Source organism: Onthophagus taurus, chromosome 11 (genome assembly GCF_036711975.1).
Source record: "Onthophagus taurus isolate NC chromosome 11, IU_Otau_3.0, whole genome shotgun sequence".
NCBI lineage: Eukaryota > Metazoa > Arthropoda > Insecta > Coleoptera > Scarabaeidae > Onthophagus > Onthophagus taurus.
Window position 1 is genome coordinate 25311951 of NC_091976.1, and position 19569 is coordinate 25331519.

At 31.8% G+C, this 19569-nt stretch overlaps 1 protein-coding gene across 2 annotated transcripts; it reads right to left on the reverse strand.

The window, feature by feature from the left end:
• Positions 1-62: 62 nt before the first annotated feature.
• Positions 63-16523, reverse strand: LOC111413267 (kielin/chordin-like protein). 2 transcript variants are annotated; one of them, XM_023044172.2, is made up of 5 exons: positions 16321-16523; positions 7900-8049; positions 4830-5210; positions 397-572; positions 63-342 (listed from the first exon to the last, which is right to left on the reverse strand). In XM_023044172.2, the coding sequence occupies exons 2-5, from the start codon at positions 8039-8041 to the stop codon at positions 229-231; spliced, it is 813 nt and encodes a 270-aa protein (XP_022899940.1). In that variant the 5' UTR covers positions 8042-8049; positions 16321-16523; the 3' UTR covers positions 63-228. The 2 variants fall into 2 exon arrangements, with proteins under 2 accessions (XP_022899940.1, XP_022899941.1); XM_023044173.2 differs by having other exon boundaries at positions 7900-8059.
• Between the last annotated feature and the right edge of the window lie 3046 nt (positions 16524-19569).

Consider the following 19569-nt stretch of genomic DNA (forward strand, 5'->3'; position numbering starts at 1 on the left):
ATGTAAATACACTTATATACTAAATGAAGATGAAATAAATCTATTAGGATTTTAGAAAATACTTTTTAAATTTTGTAGATGTATTTATTATTTTTTTATGATTTCTAACACAATTTAATTAAGTAAAATCGCTCTTACAAGGTCAATAATATCACTGAAAATAACTCTTTCGTTCTAGGGTTATTAAATCGTTAAATATCACTCTTAATATTCGTATGTTTCCAAGATTCACAACAAAAGTGGTTTCCTGTGTTGTCTGGAAGCCGATTCAGTTATCCTCATACAAGACCACATCCTTTCTTTGCTTACATAAGGAAGAATTTTGGCCACCTGCATCGAACCCTACAAAAAAGAGAAATAAATAAAGTAAATAAACTTTTCAATAAAAAAAAGTACCAAAAACTTCTTTTTCCTTCCTGGTTCTTGTCGAAAATAAACGATAGCGTCATCGGGAAGTGTAATTTTAGCACCATCAGCTCTTGTAAGCGATTCGAAACGACTCGGTTGACAATCCAAATCAAGACGGATAGTTCCGGTTGAAAAATCGACGCTCACTGACAACCAAATCCAAGCTGTAATAGTCGAGGTTTTGTTAAAGAAACGTGTGTCGCAGCACGTGTCGGTATCTTCAAGATACAAATGGGGAGGACGTCGAGACGTTTCCGACGTTATTTCCGCTACATTTACCGGCGACTCCACCAAATTTAACCCGCTTTAAATATCTCAATGAAATTGTCAACGCGAATAATAAATTTGTTTAAGATTAAAAAATAATAAATACTTAGAAAATCGTTAAAATAAATGGTTTTTTTCGGTTTGGAATTTACGACACGTCGCCGAGCCACAGCTAATTATTCCCTTGGTAATAAATCAAAACGAAGGGAGAGCCAATTTTTATCGTTGCAGTTAAATTTTATCTTCGTGCGGTGCTATAAAACATTTTGGTATTTAACAGAGAATAAATATAGTTTAAAATTAAAAAAAAATTATAAAATCTTATAAACCTCGATTAATAACTTGTTATAAAGTGCAATATACAGTGTGTTAATTAATTATCGTACCCAACGTCATCATTGCAAGTATGCAACCAACATCACACTGAATATATCTGAATACGCAAATCGCGTATTGCAATGCCAATACTGTGATATTGGTTGCATACTTGCGTCTTAGTGTAGAATTCAATTTTGGATGCTACAGTTTGTTCAAATAGCTTTTCAAAGTTATTGATGATGGCTATATCTTTGGAAATTCAGAGCTGTTGATTATTAGGTTGAAAATATGTAAGAGCGCAGTCTTTGACTAAAAATGCAGAAATCCCATCTGGGCCCGTTGTAGCCTTTGCCTTGATTTTTTTGATAGATTTCGTCGCAACTGACTTCGGAGATACCACAGGTGACAGAATTAGTATCATAAACAGCGTGATCATTACTAGTACGTTGAATTGATGCAGGACAGTACATAGCCTCAAATTGATCGGCAAATAGGTTAACACTACAATCTTCCGTGAAAAAGAAAGTAATAAGAAGAAGAAGGTAAAACAATGGTACAACTTAAGAAAGTAATATGTTGTAGTAATAAAAAAATAATGATTATATGTTAAAATGTACTTTCCTATTCGAGGAATTTTATCATTGCCTTTCTGAATAACGAAATATTTGGTTGCTTTTGTCAGAACTTGATGGTTTCAAACCTTCAATTCTAATGAAAACGAAATTTGATTTGTGCAAGTCTTTATGAATAAAAAGATTTTGAATAGAGTGAAAAGACGTATTCACAGGCTTTAATTTGGAAAAAGTGTCTCTTAAACAGGAGAGGAAGGGCTCATAGTCAATAGATGGATTAGTAGGTGAAGAACTCTCCAGGAAGTCTTAGTGGTTGCCCGTAAAGCAGTTCTGTTGAGGAGCAACCTAGATCTTCATTAAGTGATGTTCTTAATCCTAGTAGGATGAGGGGTAAATTGTTGTTCCATCTAGTAGTGTCTCCTTTAGCGATGATAGCTGTCTTCAATAATCGATGAAATCGTTCTAACATTCCATTTGCTTGAGGATATAAAGATGATGTGACATTACACAATGTGTTACATTTTGAAAAAAAGTTTGATTGGAATTGCCGTCCCTGATCATATGTTTTTGTGGTAGGTACACCAAATCGACTAAAATAATGCCAGAAGAGTGTGTCGTTATCGTAGAAGATGTGATATCTTTCAGCGGAAAAGCTTCTGGCCATCGAGTGAAGTGTTCAATAACTGTAAATACATAAGGACAACCCAGGGACGGAGTGAGTGCTCCAATCAAGTCGATATGTATATGATCAAATCTAATTTTAGGAATTTTGATGTTGATGATTGGCGATTTTGTATGTTTTTGAATTTTTGCTTGTTGACATTTTAGCAGGTTTTGGTCCAAACATGAATTTGCTTTGACATGTGTGGCCAAAAGAATCTTGTTTTGATTGCATGAATTTTGATGAAGAGGTTTCACATCACAGTTTGATATCAGATTGTGATGTTGTTTGATGTGCCAAACGATAAGATTTTGAAGAATTGTTGGAAAATTGCTTATTCAGTAAGTTTGACAATTCTGTATCAGCAAGTTGAGCGTTGCTAAGGGTTAGAAAATCTGAATAAGATGAATTTAGAGATTCGATGTTTGTTCTGGATAGAGTATCTACAATAACATGTGAATTTCCTCTGATGTATTGATATCTGAAGTAAATTGTGAAATATAACTTAGATATCGGGTTTGACGAGGAGTTTTGTCTCTGGACGAAAATTTGATGTGACAATGGATTTGTGATCTCTCTATATCGTAAATTGATTTCCATGTAAGGAATGTTTGAAAAATTTGATAGCAGAGTAGATCGCTAATAGTTCTCTATCAAAAGTTGAATATTTGGTTTGGCATGAAGCAAATTGAACAACACTGTTTGTAAAGTCTAATCCGTTGTATGAGGTTGCGAGTTGAACATCTGACAGTGGTGCTCAGAGTTATTTGAATCAGGACTAATAATGTTTGGACTGTTGGGTCAGTGCAATGGATTTAGACATTTCTAGTTTTTCGGTACAGCTTTCTTAGAAGTTTCGGGTTATTCCTAATAGTGAAGATAATTTCTCTGTCCAGTAGTCTTTTTCTTTGTCTAAACTTCTTTTCTTTACTCCTTCCAGTATCCTTTCTCTCTATCCAGTCTCTGTCTAATTGTTTCCTTATATTACCAGCGGCCAAGTAATCTACCGAGTTTCTTTTTTATCTTCCCAGACTCTATTCAGTCTGTTTCTTTTATTACCAGTCTCTTTGTCGTCTATTTCCATTCTGCCCAAACATTTTCTTCACTTTCCAGACTCTGTTCAGTCCTATAAGAATTTTCTTGTAAGAAAATACAGTATAAAGCTAAGAAAATGCTTTATACTCTATTTCCAAACCAACATTCTCTGCCCAGTTCGATTTTTCTTCTTTCAAAATTGTTTAATTTCTGTCTTCTATTACTAGTATACTTTAAGTTACCTTTTTTCATGCCGTAACTTTTTCCAGCCTCTGATCAGTCTCTTTCTTATATTACCAGTCAATTTTTTATTTTCCTAGGAATTTTCTTGCTTTTATAGTCCATTTCAACTGTTTCTCCTTTCTGCTCAGTCCCAGTTATCTTCCCTCAAAACTGTTTAATTTCTGTCCTCTGCTACTAGTCTCCCTTTATCATGCTTCATAACAAGAAAGCCTCCTGCTTATCTTTTAAGTCTCTGTTCAAGATCTTTTTTCTAGTTCCAGTACTTTTCAGGTCAACCTGAAATCTCAGGCCTTTTCTTAATCTCTTTTTTCTGTTACCAATCTCTATCAAGTCTTCTTCTTGACAGGCTAGTATTCCAGTATTATTACTTATTTTCTAGCCATTTTCTTACGTTTAAAAGTGTATTTACAACTTTCAAACTCTCTGCCCAGTCCCAATTTTCTTCTTTCAAATATATTTAGTTTCTGTCAACTTTCTATCAAGTCAGCCTCTTTGTTCCAAGACAGCTTTCTGAGCTTCGGAATTTCAAACTTTTTGTTAAAGATAAAATTTTAGCCAACAGTAGGTATATCTACAATTTTTTAACTTGGTCTTATCTACTCAAACTTTTTTTTGTAAGCGAATCAAATATAAAGAAGATTTTTGAATACGCTTTGTTTAGACATGTCTGGGCTCCCATCAACACTTTGTTGACGATGTCATCGATTAAAGAAGCCAAGTAGATATCATTTAATCAGATCTTAGATATTCTCCATAAGTCCAATCTCGGACAATTTTCATAATCTTCATTAACGACATCATAAACTATAAAAGGGTATTATTCGTTGATGATTTGAAGGTTTTTCTCGTTTAATGGTGTATTTAGTGGCTAAACACTTCTTGTATTTGGAGTATAATAAGCTCAAATTGTAGTATCATATCTGATTGTTAAATAAATTTCTTTTAATTACCATTAACATCTAAAGCAACTAATAATAAAAATTGGATTTGAATTGATGATAAAGTTACCTTCAAAAGGTAGTATAGCAAATTAGCTCTAAAGTATAAAGCTGACCTGAATAACATTAATTGAACCCGCAGCGAAACTGCTCGCGTACATAGACGATGGTAATTAAGTTCTATAATAGAATTTCAAAGGAAGCGACTCCATAACTTAATATACAAATGCATATCGTCAACGAAGTGCCATCTCGCCGCTGACATTAACTTGGGTGTGCTTACCTTAATTCCCTGTTCGTTAATACTTAATTAGTCCCCTTATGTAACTTGTAAGGATTTCTCCCAACATATGGACACATACGAGCATAAAATAGTTAATATCTCACCTGCCATTGGAGCTTTCCTGTGATGAACGGGCAATATCCAATCGATTTGACGTAATTTATCTCCCAAATTTACTTTGTATTTAAGACTGAGGGTTCCCGTTTTCATATTGGAAGACAATTGGAACCAAGGGATAATTCTCCCGGGGGAATTAACCGATATTAAAGTGCCCAAATTATTCTTTTGCTGGCGATAAAGGAAAATTACCGTAAATCCTGTTGAACTCGATAAAGCTTTCGTAACGTTAGATGAATTAGCTAATGGTACATTTCCGTAAGGAAGTCGAAATTTGTACGCGTTAAAATTTTTTATTGGTCCTTCAACTAAAGAAACTCCTTGATCTTTCGATGTTACATTTATTAATTTTAATATATCGACTTCATCTAAAACAAAACAGAAATTACAATTTATTACGATAAATTTGTTTTTTATTTTTTTATGATAATACTGAATTCCTGTAGAGTTGGCGTACAGTCAAAATTTCTCTCGAGTTCCGTCTGCAAAACATGATTTCGAGGTAGTTTGCGCCACTCAGGTAACAAGTTGTAACAGAATTTGTACAATTGCGACCTCGAAGCCACAAAGTTGTGGCAGGACATAAATTCAAAACGCCCTTTCTTGAACTGCCCCTCGAGTTCTCCCATCGTAATATTACTAAAGAAACTTTACTAAAGCAAAAACTATCTCACAAGAACATTTTATCATTATTTATATACTTCATTATTATGATATGAATTTTAAAATACCGGGAATTTCATATAACTCGCAATATATCAATGCAGTAACGAAACTATTATACATTTGCACTCTCCCACATAAAATGTAACATTAGTACAGGCATTGGGTAGTTTTCTAAAGGAAAAGTTTTGCTTGGAAAATGGTGTAGTGTTAGTTTTACTAATTAGGTCTAGTGTTAGTTCTAGTTTTACACTAGTACTATCACTAGAAGTAACACAAGACCTAGAACTAGAATTTTTCGGGTTTAGCCGCACGTCTCTCAAGGAGGCTAAACCTGAATGATTCTAGTTCTAGGTTTTGTGTTAGTTCTAGTGATAGTGCAATATTAGAACTAACACTAGACCAAGAACTAGAAACATTCGGGTTTAGCCGCACGTCTCTCAAGACGGCTAAACCCGAATGATTCTAGTTCTAGGTCTTGTGTTAGTTCTAGTTTTACATTAGCGCTATCACTAGAATTAACACTAGACCTAGAACTAGAAACATTCGGGTTTAGCCGCACGTCTCTCAAGACGGCTAAACCCGAATGATTCTAGTTCTAGGTCTTGTGTTAGTTCTAGTGATAGTGCAATATTACAACTAACGCAAGACCTAGAACTAGAATCATTCGGGTTTAGCCATCTTGAGAGACGTGTGGCTAAATCCCAATGTTTCTAGTTCTCGGTCTAGTGTTAGTTGAAATACTGCACTATCACTAGAACTAACACAAGACCTAGAACTAGAATCATTCGGGTTTAGCCGTCTTGAGAGACGTGCGGCTAAACCCGAATATTTCTACTTCTCGGTCTAGTGTTAGTTCTAGTGATATTGCTAGTGTAAAACTAGAACTAACACAAGACCTAGAACTAGAATCATTCGGGTTTAGCCATCTTGAGAGACGTGTGGCTAAATCCCATTGTTTCTAGTTCTCGGTCTAGTGTTAGTTGAAATACTGCACTATCACTAGAACTAACACAAGACCTAAAACTAGAATCATTCGGGTTTAGCCGTCTTGAGAGACGTGCGGCTAAACCCGAATGTTTCTACTTCTCGGTCTAGTGTTAGTTCTAGTGATATTGCTAGTGTAAAACTAGAACTAACACAAGACCTAAAACTAGAATCATTCGGGTTTAGCCACCTTGAGAGACATGCGGCTAAACCCGAATGTTTCTAGTTCTAGGTCTAGTGTCAGTTCTAGTTTTACACTAGCAATATCACTAGAACTAACACAAGACCTAGAACTAGAATCATTCGGGTTTAGCCGTCTTTAGAGACGTGTGGCTAAACCCGAATGTTTCTAGTTCTCGGTCTAGTGTTAGTTCTAGTTTTAGTTCAATAAAAATATGGAACTTAATGATATCTGATGTTAACTAGCGCTATCTACTACTGTAACTAGAACTAATGGACCTACAAGGTCTACAACCAGAAACATTCAGACATGTTGCATTTTATATGGGACAAAGTAAGTACGCTCTGGTTTCTACGAAAATATATTTTTGTATATTACATTTTAAGTGAAATTCACTGTATAAGATTACTCAAATTACTGAAAAATTACATTAATATAATTAAATATTAAAGAAGTTTAAATCAATTCAAATTCTCTTTCCAGTCGTTTTCGCTAAACTTAATAAAACAAGAGTTTTAGAGTTCTCATTTGAAGATGAAGTTCGTTTCATCAGAATTCCCTCATTCTGTGACATGAATACAAAACGGTCCTTTAAATAATATGCAAATTTTACCCAGTTAATGTCTTAGAAAACTAGCAAAGGGGAGTATTTCTTCTTCAAAGGGGAGGTTTTAACAGATATCCTTTTGCAATATTAAGTCGCTTCGTTGCTGGTACAGCTTTAATCCAAAAGGATCAAAGTCAACTCCCGTTCACTCGTTTATTATTCAAGAACGTTTACAGTCTATTCCGACGTTGGACGTCTTATATTTTCAGGCAAAGAAAAAAACTTTCCACCGCATTTACAACTTGCTTAAAAAATTTCTTTTATTCTTTTTTAACTATTTTTCAAACTCAAATTTACTCCTTTTAATTCTAATTTTAGTAAAAGTTCTTTATATTTAAATTTTGATGCTTTTAGGACAAAGTTCAAATAATCGAGCACTCGAAAGGCATCGATTTGAGTCGCAACTCTCCTCGGCGTTGAGTAATAAATTTTCATTAATCCCAAGCTTCGGGCTTTCAATAAAGCGCTTTCGAAGGCCTCGGGCACTTATCGAATTGGGAGGCGAAAGCTCACCCTCGATAAAGCCTCCAAATAAGCCTCTCCCGCCCTGTTGCGGTACCAACGAGTTGTTTTAATTCGAGATTTTTATACGTTTTAAAAATAAATAATAATTTCTTACCTTTTATATGTGAAGCTGGTAATTTCGGTGTATATTTATTACTACCATACGAATCTACTTCATTCTCTGTAATATTAAACGACCCCAAGACGGTTTTATCGAAGAAAACAACAAGTAGAGTAAGGAAGAAACGTATCTTCATGATGATATCTGCAAGAAACTGAATAAAATGAGTTCTAACGAATCATAAATCAAGCGGTTATTAGGTTATTATGGTCGTAACGAGGTAATGGCCAGCAAGTGTTGTTTGCAAACGCCCAACAACGGTCTCCCATTAGAGATCCCGCCAAGGGATAACCCTCTCTATCGTATAATTAAACTATCCCTTGTTCGATAAAAGGTTCAACCAAAACCTGCCTAACTTAACGAGATTATAATTTAAAAACTTTAAAATATAAATGATACAACTTGAATTCAATTACAACGAAGTTCAAACTATGATTTGAATCCCAACATTTAATTTAATACAAATCCAAAATGTAATTATCAACGAATAATAATAGAATCGCAGAACAAAAGGGGGCAAAACTAGTTTCCTAGCTAAACTATATAAAATGGGGTTGGTGCCACTTCACGCCGAGTTTTGAAAAGACCGAGGGCTGTTAAAAGCATTGGCCATCGAGAGCTTTATCGTAATATGTAAAGAGCTCGACGACCTTTTAAGGGTTGGAATTCTCGTATTTCTAACGCGTGAACGCATCGGATAAGGCGATGAGATAAAAATGTGAAAATTTAAAAGATAAAATGAATACTCGAGACATATTGTAACAAACACCTTTTAAAATAAAATTCGTAGAAAGGTTTATATTCGACGTGGAAAGGATCAGTTTACGTTTTCAAAGAATTAAATTTGATCTGAAAGGAGTTCTTGCAATATTAAATAACGGCATAAATTGGAAATGTGAGAATAATAGATGTGTTTTTTTAATTTAACTATAATTTTTATCTATATCTTTTAGGTTTATTATTAATGTTTTTATCTAAAACATTAAATCTGGGTATTTTGAGTCTTATAAGTCGAGAATCATCAACGATATCATATTATGGATTAAGACTTTTTGAGTAATTTGGAATGTTTTTTATCCGAAATATTTCTTTTAATATTGTTTAGTTTAAACCACTACTATATTTATGACTTATTTTAATATAAAAATTGCTAAAATTGAAAATATTCGCATTTTGACTTTAATAAGTTGGTAATTATCAACAATGTGGTAAAATTGATTATGAATCATATCTTTTCGATTAATTTAGAATGTTTTTTATCTAAAACAATATTTCTATAATTATTACTTTATGATTTAAAACTTATTTTGTTGCAAAAATCATTAAATTGCATGTTGAGTCCTTATAAGTTGAGAATTATTAACGATATCATAAATTCGTTTATGGATTAAGACTTCTCTGTGAATTTGGAATGTTTTTTGTCCGAAATATTCGTCTCCACCTTGTTTCGTTTTTGATTTATCTCCTATTTTAGTATCAAAATTATTAAAATTGAAAATTGACCCATTTTGACTCCAATAAGTTGGCAATTATCAACAATGTGGTATAACTGATCAGGAATTATGTTTTTTAGGATGATGTAGAATGTATTTTTATCAAAAACATCATATCTATAATGATTAGTATTTTATTTCAACCTATTTTGTTATAAAAACCTATTAATTTTGGATATTTTTGTATTTTGAGACTTATAAGTTGAGAATCAACAACGATATCACAAATTGGTTTATAGATTAAGACTTCTCAGTTAATTTTGAAGGTTTTTTGTCTGAAATATTCATTTCCATCTTGTTTACTTTTTGATTTATAACCTATTTTAGTATCAAAAATATTAAAATTGAAAATTTACAGATTTTGATTTCAATAAGTTGGCAATCATCAACAATTTGATAAAATTGATTATGAATCATGTCATTTGGGATAATATAGAATGTTTTTTATCAAAAACATTATTTCTATAATGATTAGTATTGGATTTAAAACTTATTTTGTTATAAAAAACCATTAAATTTGGCTATTTTCGTAGTTTGAGACTTATAAGTGGAGAATCAACATCGATATCATAAATTGGTTTATGGATTAAGGTTTCCCAGTTAATTTGGAATGTTTTTTGTCCGAAATATTCGTCTCCATCTTGTTCAGCTTTTGATTTATCACATATTTTGGCATCAAAATTATTAAAATTGAAAACATTTTGACTCTAATAAGTTGGTAATTATCAACAATGTGGTATAACTGATTAGAAATTATGTTTTTTAGGATGATGTAGAATGCAATTTTATCAAAAACATCATATCTATAATGATTAGTATTTCATTTCAACCTATTTTGTTATAAAAAAACTATTAATTTTGGATATTTTTGTATTTTGAGACTTATAAGTTGAGAATCAACAACGATATCATAAATTGGTTTATGGATTAAGGTTTCTCAGTTTATTTTGAAGGTTTTTTGTCTGAAATATTCATTTCCATCATGTTTAGCTTTTGATTTATAACCCATTTTAGTATCAAAAATATAAAAATTGAAAATCTACAGATTTTGATTCCAATAAGTTGGCAATCGTCAACAATTTGATAAAATTGATTATGAATCATGTCATTTGGGATAATTTAGAATGGTTTTTATCAAAAACATTATTTCTATAATGATTAGTATTGGATTTAAAACTTATTTTGTTATAAAAAAACCATTAAATTTGGATATTTTCGTAGTTTGAGACTTATAAGTTGAGAATCAACAATGATATCATAAATTGGTTTATGGATTAAGGTTTCTCTGTTAATTTGGAATGTTTTTTGTCCGAAATATTCGTCTCCATCTTATTCAGCTTTTGATTTATCACATATTTTGGCATCAAAATTATTAAAATTGAAAATCGACCCATTTTAACTCCAATAAGTTGGCAATTATCAACAATGTGGTATAAGTGGTTAGGAATTAAGTTTTTTAGGATGATGTAGAATGTATTTTTATCAAAAACATCATATCTATAATGATTAGTATTTCATTTCTACCTATTTTGTTATAAAAAAATTATGAACTTTGGATATTTTTGTATTTTGAGACTTATAAGTTGAGAATCAATAACGATATCATAAATTTGTTTATAGATTAAGACTTTTCAGTTTATTTTGAAGGTTTTTTGTCTCAAATATTCATTTCTATCTTGTTTAGCTTTTGATTTAGAAGCTATTTTAGTATCAAAAATATTAAAATTGAAAATCTACAGATTTTGATTCCAATAAGTTGGTAATCATCAACAATTTGATAAAATTGATTATGAATCATGTCATTTGGGATAATTTAGAATGGTTTTCATGAAAAACATTATTTCAATAATGATTAGTATTGGATTTAAAACTTATTTTGTTATAAAAAAAACCATTAAATTTGGATATTTTCGTAGTTTAAGACTTATAAGTGGAGAATCAACAACGATATCATAAATTGGTTTATGGATTAAGGTTTCTCTGTTAATTTGGAATGTTTTTTGTCCGAAATATTCGTCTCCATCTTATTCAGCTTTTGATTTATCACATATTTTGGCATCAAAATTATTAAAATTGAAAATAGACCAATTTTGACTCTAATAAGTTGGTAATTATCAACAATGTTGTATAACTGATTAGAAATCATGTTTTTTAGGATGATTTAGAATGAATTTTTATCAAAAACATTATATCTTAATATATGATATATTATAATGATTAGTATTTTATTTCAACCTATTTTATTATAAAAAAATCATTAACTTTGGATATTTTTGTATTTTGAGACTTATAAGTTGAGAATCAATAACGATATCATAAATTTGTTTATAGATTAAGACTTTTCAGTTTATTTTGAAGGTTTTTTGTCTGAAATATTCATTTCCATCTTGTTTAGCTTTTGATTTATAACCTATTTTAGTATCAAAAATATGAAAATTGAAAATCTACAGATTTTGATTCCAATAAGTTGGCAATCATCAACAATTTAATAAAATTGATTATGAATCATGTTATTTGGGATAATTTAGAATGTTTTTTATCAAAAACATTATTTCTATAATGATTAGTATTGGATTTAAAACTTATTTTGTTATAAAAAACCATTAAATTTGGATATTTTCGTAGTTTGAGACTTATAAGTTGAGAATCAACAATGATATCATAAATTGGTTTATGGATTAAGGTTTCTCTGTTAATTTGGAATGTTTTTTGTACGAAATATTCGTCTCCATCTTGTTTAGCTTTTGATTACCACCTATTTTGGCATCAAAATTATTAAAATTGAAAATCGACCCATTTTGACTCAAATAAGTTGGCAATTATCAACAATGTGGTATAACTGATTAGAAATTATGTTTTTTAGGATGATGTAGAATGCATTTTTATCAAAAACATCATATCTATAATGATTAGTATTTCATTTCAACATATTTTGTTATAAAAAAACTATTAACTTTGGATATTTTTGTATTTTGAGACTTATAAGTTGAGAATCAATAAGGATATCATAAATTTGTTTATAGATTAAGACTTTTCAGTTTATTTTGAAGGTTTTTTGTCTGAAATATTCATTTCCATCTTGTTTAACTTTTGATTTAGAAGCTATTTTAGTATCAAAAATATTAAAATTGAAAATCTACAGACTTTGATTCCAATAAGTTGGTAATCATCAACAATTTGATAAAATTGATTATGAATCATGTCATTTGGGATAATTTAGAATGGTTTTCATGAAAAACATTATTTCTATAATGATTAGTATTGGATTTAAAACTTATTTTTTTATAAAAAAACCATTAAATTTGGATATTTTCGTAGTTTAAGACTTATAAGTGGAGAATCAACAACGATATCATAAATTGGTTTATGGATTAAGGTTTCTCTGTTAATTTGGAATGTTTTTTGTCCGAAATATTCGTCTCCATCTTATTCAGCTTTTGATTTATCACATATTTTGGCATCAAAATTATTAAAATTGAAAATCGACCCATTTTGACTCAAATAAGTTGGCAATTATCAACAATGTGGTATAACTGATTAGAAATTATGTTTTTTAGGATGATGTAGAATGCATTTTTATCAAAAACATGATTAGTATTTCATTTTAACATATTTTGTTATAAAAAAACTATTAACTTTGGATATTTTTATATTTTGAGACTTATAAGTTGAGAATCAATAACGATATCATAAATTTGTTTATAGATTAAGACTTCTCAGTTTATTTTGAAGGTTTTTTGTCTGAAATATTCATTTCCATCTTCTTTAGCTTTTGATTTAGAACCTATTTTAGTATCAAAATTATTAAAATTAAAAATCGACCCATTTTGACTCCAATAAGTTGGCAATCATCAACAATTTGATAAAATTGATTATGAATCATGTCATTTGGGATAATTTAGAATGGTTTTTATCAAAAACATTATTTCTATAATGATTAGTATTGGATTTAAAACTTATTTTGTTATAAAAAAAACCATTAAATTTGGATATTTTCGTAGTTTAAAACTTATAAGTGGAGAATCAACATCGATATCATAAATTGGTTTATGGATTAAGACTTTTCAGTTTATTTTGAAGGTTTTTTGTCTGAAATATTCATTTCCATCTTGTTTAGCTATTGATTTAGAAGCTATTTTAGTATCAAAATTATTAAAATTAAAAATCGACCCATTTTGACTCCAATAAGTTGGCAATCATCAACAATTTGATAAAATTGATTATGAATTATGTCATTTGGGATAATATAGAATGCTTTTTATCAAAAACATTATTTCTATAATGATTAGTATTGAATTTAAAACTTATTTTGTTATAAAAAAACCATTAAATTTGGATATTTTCGTAGTTTAAGACTTATAAGTGGAGAATCAACATCGATATCATAAATTGGTTTATGAATTAAGGTTTCTCAGTTAATTTGGAATGTTTTTTGTCCGAACTATTCGCCTCCATCTTGTTCAGCTTTTGATTTATCACCTATTTTGGCATCAAAATTATTAAAATTAAAAATCGACCCATTTTGACTCCAATAAGTTGGCAATTATCAACAATGTGGTATAACTGATTAGAAATTATGTTTTTTAGGATGATGTAGAATGCATTTTTATCAAAAACATCATATCTATAATGATTAGTATTTCATTTCAACACATTTTGTTATAAAAAACCTATTAACTTTGGATATTTTTGAATTTTGAGACATATAAGTTGAGAATCAACAACGATATCATAAATTGGTTTATGAATTAAGGTTTCTTTGTTAATTTGGAATGTTTTTTGTCCGAAATATTCGTCTCCATCTTGTTCAGCTTTTGATTTATCACCTATTTTGGCATCAAAATTGTTAAAATTGAAAATCGACCCATTTTGACTCCAATAAGTTGGCAATCATCAACAATGTGGTAAAATTGATTCTGAATTATACCTTTTCGATTAATGTAGAATGTTTTTTATCATAAACATCATTTCCATAATCATTACTTTATGATTTCTAACCTAATTTGTTATAAAAAACCATTAAATTTGGATATTTTTGTATTTTGAGTCTTGTAAGTTGAGAATCATCGTCGATGCTATAAATTTATTTATAGATTAAAACTTATTGCTTAATTTGGAATGCTTTTTGTCTAAAATGTTTTATTTATTAAAATTAATGTAGTTTATAACAAAAAAAGTAAACTGCAACAACTTCAAAATCAAAAATCTAAAACTTTAAACTTATTTATTAAAAATTCTCAATTTGATTTATTAAAAACTTAAAGTATGTATAACATATGCATGGTTTTCGGTCAAACAAAGTTGCCGAAGTTTTGTGATTTCTTTTCTTTGTGCTACAAGAAACTTTGCGAGAGAAGACGTAAACCGGGCACCCAAGACTGCGTTGACGCAGACTTGGGTTAATTTTGCTTATAAATTAAAAGTTCTTCGGTTAGTTCAGCTTGTAAATATTCATTTTGCTTGGTCGCAGAAGTTTGACTAGATTTCTTAACAGTCCAAGACCCGTGAAATGGGAAAATATTCTTCCCGACTTAAGTCAATTACCATTTCCCGTATTATTCCCTGTTCGCTCGCTGAACTTTACTCAATTTGCAAAACTAACGCGCAAACGAACACCACTAAGTCTATTGGAAAGTTTAAAACGGAGCTTTCAGCTTTAATTTTCAAGAAATTTAAATCATTCTAAAAAAAAACTTTCCCTCTATTTCATAATTTACCACAAGCTTTGCGGTAGTTCGGGCGCTTTCGCAAAAGTTATCTTTTATCTAAATTGAATCTGCTCATTTAGCGCTCCTCGCAAAACTCACCTAAAAGCTCGTGCCGCAACCGAGTTCTTCCTTAGCTTTGATACACACGATTTATTAAGCTCGAACCACATTAAACGGACCCGAAACCCTCCACGTACCTAGATAAAAGTAGAGAGCTTTTTGCCCTCGCTTACCGAGAAGCAACCACAGAAACTGAATTCTCTTTACATCTTTTTTCTTTTTTTACAAAAACCACACGGAACCGAGAACCGAACGTTGAATTCTCTTAAAGAAAACGACAAAGGAAACGGCTCGCCGCGAAAAGCTTCGTCTCCGCGGGATTCGATGCCCAAGAAATCTCATTATTTATTCATTTCTCAATGGTCATCCATCACCAGTACGTTGAGGCAAAGTCTGCCGAAGCTTAATCGATCCTATCGAAATAACGGAGCTTTTACGCGGAGAACTTGGGATGTGGTGAACCAAAAAAAAATTCGCACGCGGAAATTGATGTTTTAAACAGCTATGAAATACCAATTTTTGTATACACAACGCTATGTGTAAAGGTAACTCGGGAAATTGAGGTTTTTTTTTTTGAAACCGTATTTCAGCGCGATTTTGTAAAGTTGTTTTAGAACTAGTAGGATTTTTAAAAACAATTTTTTTTAATTAATAACTAATTAAGGTAGTTTAAATTTATAAATTCCGAATGAAAATTGAAACAGAATTATTAACGAAGAGCAAAACATTCCCATTGGTAGTTTAATCATTGTTCGATTAACAAGAATTCATTATCAATTGTGTTTGTTTATAGAGTTTGTTTGGGGCTTGATTAAAGTTTAAATCTATGGAGCAAAAAAATAACTCTCCATCCAAATCAACACTTTTATGTCCACCGAAAATAAACCCCCAATTTCTTCGTTCTAATTCAACACAACCATAAATTTACATTTCGCTTCTATTTATAGAAACCCCTTTAATTTAATAATCCCTAACAAAACTAGGAAACTGCGTAAATCAGGATTAAACAAAAAATAATTAATTTACATCTAGAATCTAAAAAAAGAATTCCTTTTTTAACTAATCCTTATAAGGTCGTCAGTAATCGATATTAATTTCAAACAACCCCGTTCTATTTCTATGTTATTTTTTAGCGCTTATTCATAAATACTTACACTGTAGATAACGTTTAATCAGGTGTGTCTCGTTTTATTTATTTTTTATTGTGCGTAGTCGAACGCAGCCGTTGGCATCTCGTTGACAACAAGAAGAAGGAAAACACCACGATGAGAGATCGTGTGCTACTGATCACGACGATGATGATGCTGCGGATTCGGACCGTCGCGATTCTCCGAACGACGAACGCCACACTAACTTCGTCGGAACACGAGCCAAAAACGGTGCGCATGCCTTGTTACATCGACCAATGGACATCATCAGGAACAGAGGTGGACGAGAGAGGAAAATGTGGAGTGTACACGACGAACGAAACGGGAAGCGAGAAACGGCAAAAGCCGCTGCAGCTATCAATACATCAGGCTTGTTTTTGGACGAAAAGATAATTGGATTACAGCTAATTACAAATAACGTTTAGTTACAGATGTGTTTTTACTCGGAACGATGTACTTTCAGTTTTTAGCTAATTCATCTAATTAAAAGGGATTCATTATTTCAAGTGTAATGAAATCGATACATTTGATCTTTCTAGATATCAAAATTATGTTGATTTGCTTTAGATACACCCATGCATATTGATTACCCGTTCTTTACAACATCTGGTGCAGTTTTTGTTTGATGAGGCCCATTCCACTTGATTCTTGTACACTACTAGTTCAGTTTCAAACACTTTGATTAAAAATAACAACAATCCGGACTAACCACATTTCTTCTTTGTCAATGGCTCCACCAAGAAGTGTTATCGGTCCCTGGGTTCTCTCATTATTGACCTCCAAGCTTGTTTGTCCATGTCTTCCTCCAGTTTCTGGACCCAAGTATATGCTTGTTCGCTCATCTTCCTTTTGGCCTTCTCCTACGTCTCTCTCCTTACATTTTCCTGTCAAAAAGTAGCTTCGATATCCGTCCCTCCTCCATCCTGACCACGTGTCCTGCAGATTGCAATCTTCCTCTAGACGACATCATTACTGCCATACCTTATGTTTCTGTGTATATCATACTCAACTATTCAAATCGTATCATTTTTATCGATATTTTAGAGTAAAATGCGAAAACACTTCATTACTACATGAAATACAAGCCGACGTTCCTCAAGGAAGTGTGCTTGTGCATTCTCTATATTCGTAGCTGACACAGCGATCTTGGCCGTTGCAGAAAATAAAGAAATTGCAGCAAATAACGTAAAGAACTTGATATCAAATTTCGACAACTATATTGCCTCATTTTTTGTCTCCAAGCCTCTCTGTCCATGTCCTTCTCCAGTTTCTGGACCCAAGCATGTGCTTGTTCACTCATTTTGCTCTCGGCCTTCTCCTATGTCTTTCTCCTTACATTTTCCTGTCAAAAAGTTGCTTCGATATCCTCCCCTCCTTCATCCTGACCACGTCTCCTGCAGATTGCAATTCCTTCCTTTCGAAGACGTCATTATTGACATACGTCAGTATGGTTATTATACTTTATCGATTTTTTAGAATAAAATGTAAAAACGCTCATTCATCACTACATGAAATACAAGCCAACGTTCCTCAAGGAACTATGCTTGTCCCAACACTGTATTTACTCGGATACCAGAAACTTTAAGACAGTCGCTACATTCGCAGATGACACAGCGATCTTGGCTGTTGCAGAAAATGAAGAAATTGCAGCAAATAACGTAAAGAACTTGATATCAAATTTAAACAACTATATTGGCTTATTGGCAGAAAATCTACATTGTCATTAAGAAACAAGTTGCTAATATACAAGCAAGTATTAAAATAAACATCGAGGTTACCATATCATTTTTAGAATTTAGATTGTAATATTTACTTTAGATACACCCATACATATTGATAGTTAAACGAGAATTAAGTAAGAAAGATTTTGAAAGTCGCTGAGCTATGTATGAAGACATTCTTTACAACATCTGGTGCTATTTTGATTTCGTTTGATGAGCCCCACTTCGCTTGATTCTTGTACACTACAAGTTCAGTTTCAAACACTTTGATAAATAATAATAATAATCAGGGAGCGTTATCACTCTAGACTGCCTCTTTTTTTGCCTCCAAACTTCTCTGTCCATGTCCTTCTCCAGTTACTGGACCCAAGCTTATGCTTGTTCACTCATCTTGCTCTCAGCCTTCTTCTACATTTCATCTCCTTACATTTTCCTGCCAAAAAGTTGCTTCGATATCCTTACCTCCTTTATCCTGACCACGTCTCCTGCCGATTGCAATCTCTGAATCTTCCTCTCGAAGACGTCATTACTGCCATACATCATTATGATTATTATTCTTTGTGTTTCTATACATATCCTAGTCAACTATTCAAATAGTATCTTTCTTATCGATATTTTAGAGTAAAATGCGAAAACACTTCATCACTACATGCAATACAAGCCGACGTTCCTCAAGGAAGTGTGCTTGTGCATTCTCTATATTCGCAGCTGACACAGCGATCTTGGCTGTTGCAGAAAATGATAAAGTTGCTGCAAATAACGTAAAGAACTTGATATCAAATTTAGACAACTATATTGGCTTATTGGCAGAAAATCTACATTATCATTAAGAAACAAGTTGCTAATATACAAGCAAGTATTAAAATAAACATCGAGGTTACCATATCATTTTGTAGATATCAAAAATATGTTGAATTTAGATTCTAGTATTTACTTTAGATACACCTATACATATCGATAGTTACCCGACAATTAAGTAAGAAAGATTTTGAAAGTCGTTGAGCTGTGTATGAAGACATTCTTTACAACATCTGGTGCTATTTTGATTGCGTTTGATGAGCCCCACTCCACTTGATTCTTGTACACTACAATTTCAGTTCCAAACACTTTGATAAATAATAGAAATAATCACGGAGCGTTATGAGTCTGGACTGCCTCATTTTTTGCGTCCAAGCCTTTCTGTCCATGTCTTCCTCCAGTTTCTGGACCCAAGCATATGCTTGTTCATTCATCTTACTCTCGGCCTTCTAATACGTCTCTCTTCTTACATTTTTCTGCCAAAAAGTTGCTTCGATATCCCTCCCACCATCATCCTGACCACGTCTCCTGCTGATTGCAATCTCCGAATCTTAGTCTCGAAGACGTCATTATTGTCATTTGTCAGTATGGTTATTATACTTTATCGATTTTTTAGAATAAAATGCGAAAATGCTCATTCATTACTACATGAAATACAAGCCAACGTTGCTCAAGGAAATGTGCTTGGCCCAACACTGTGTTTACTCGGATACCAGAAACTTTAAGACATTCGCTC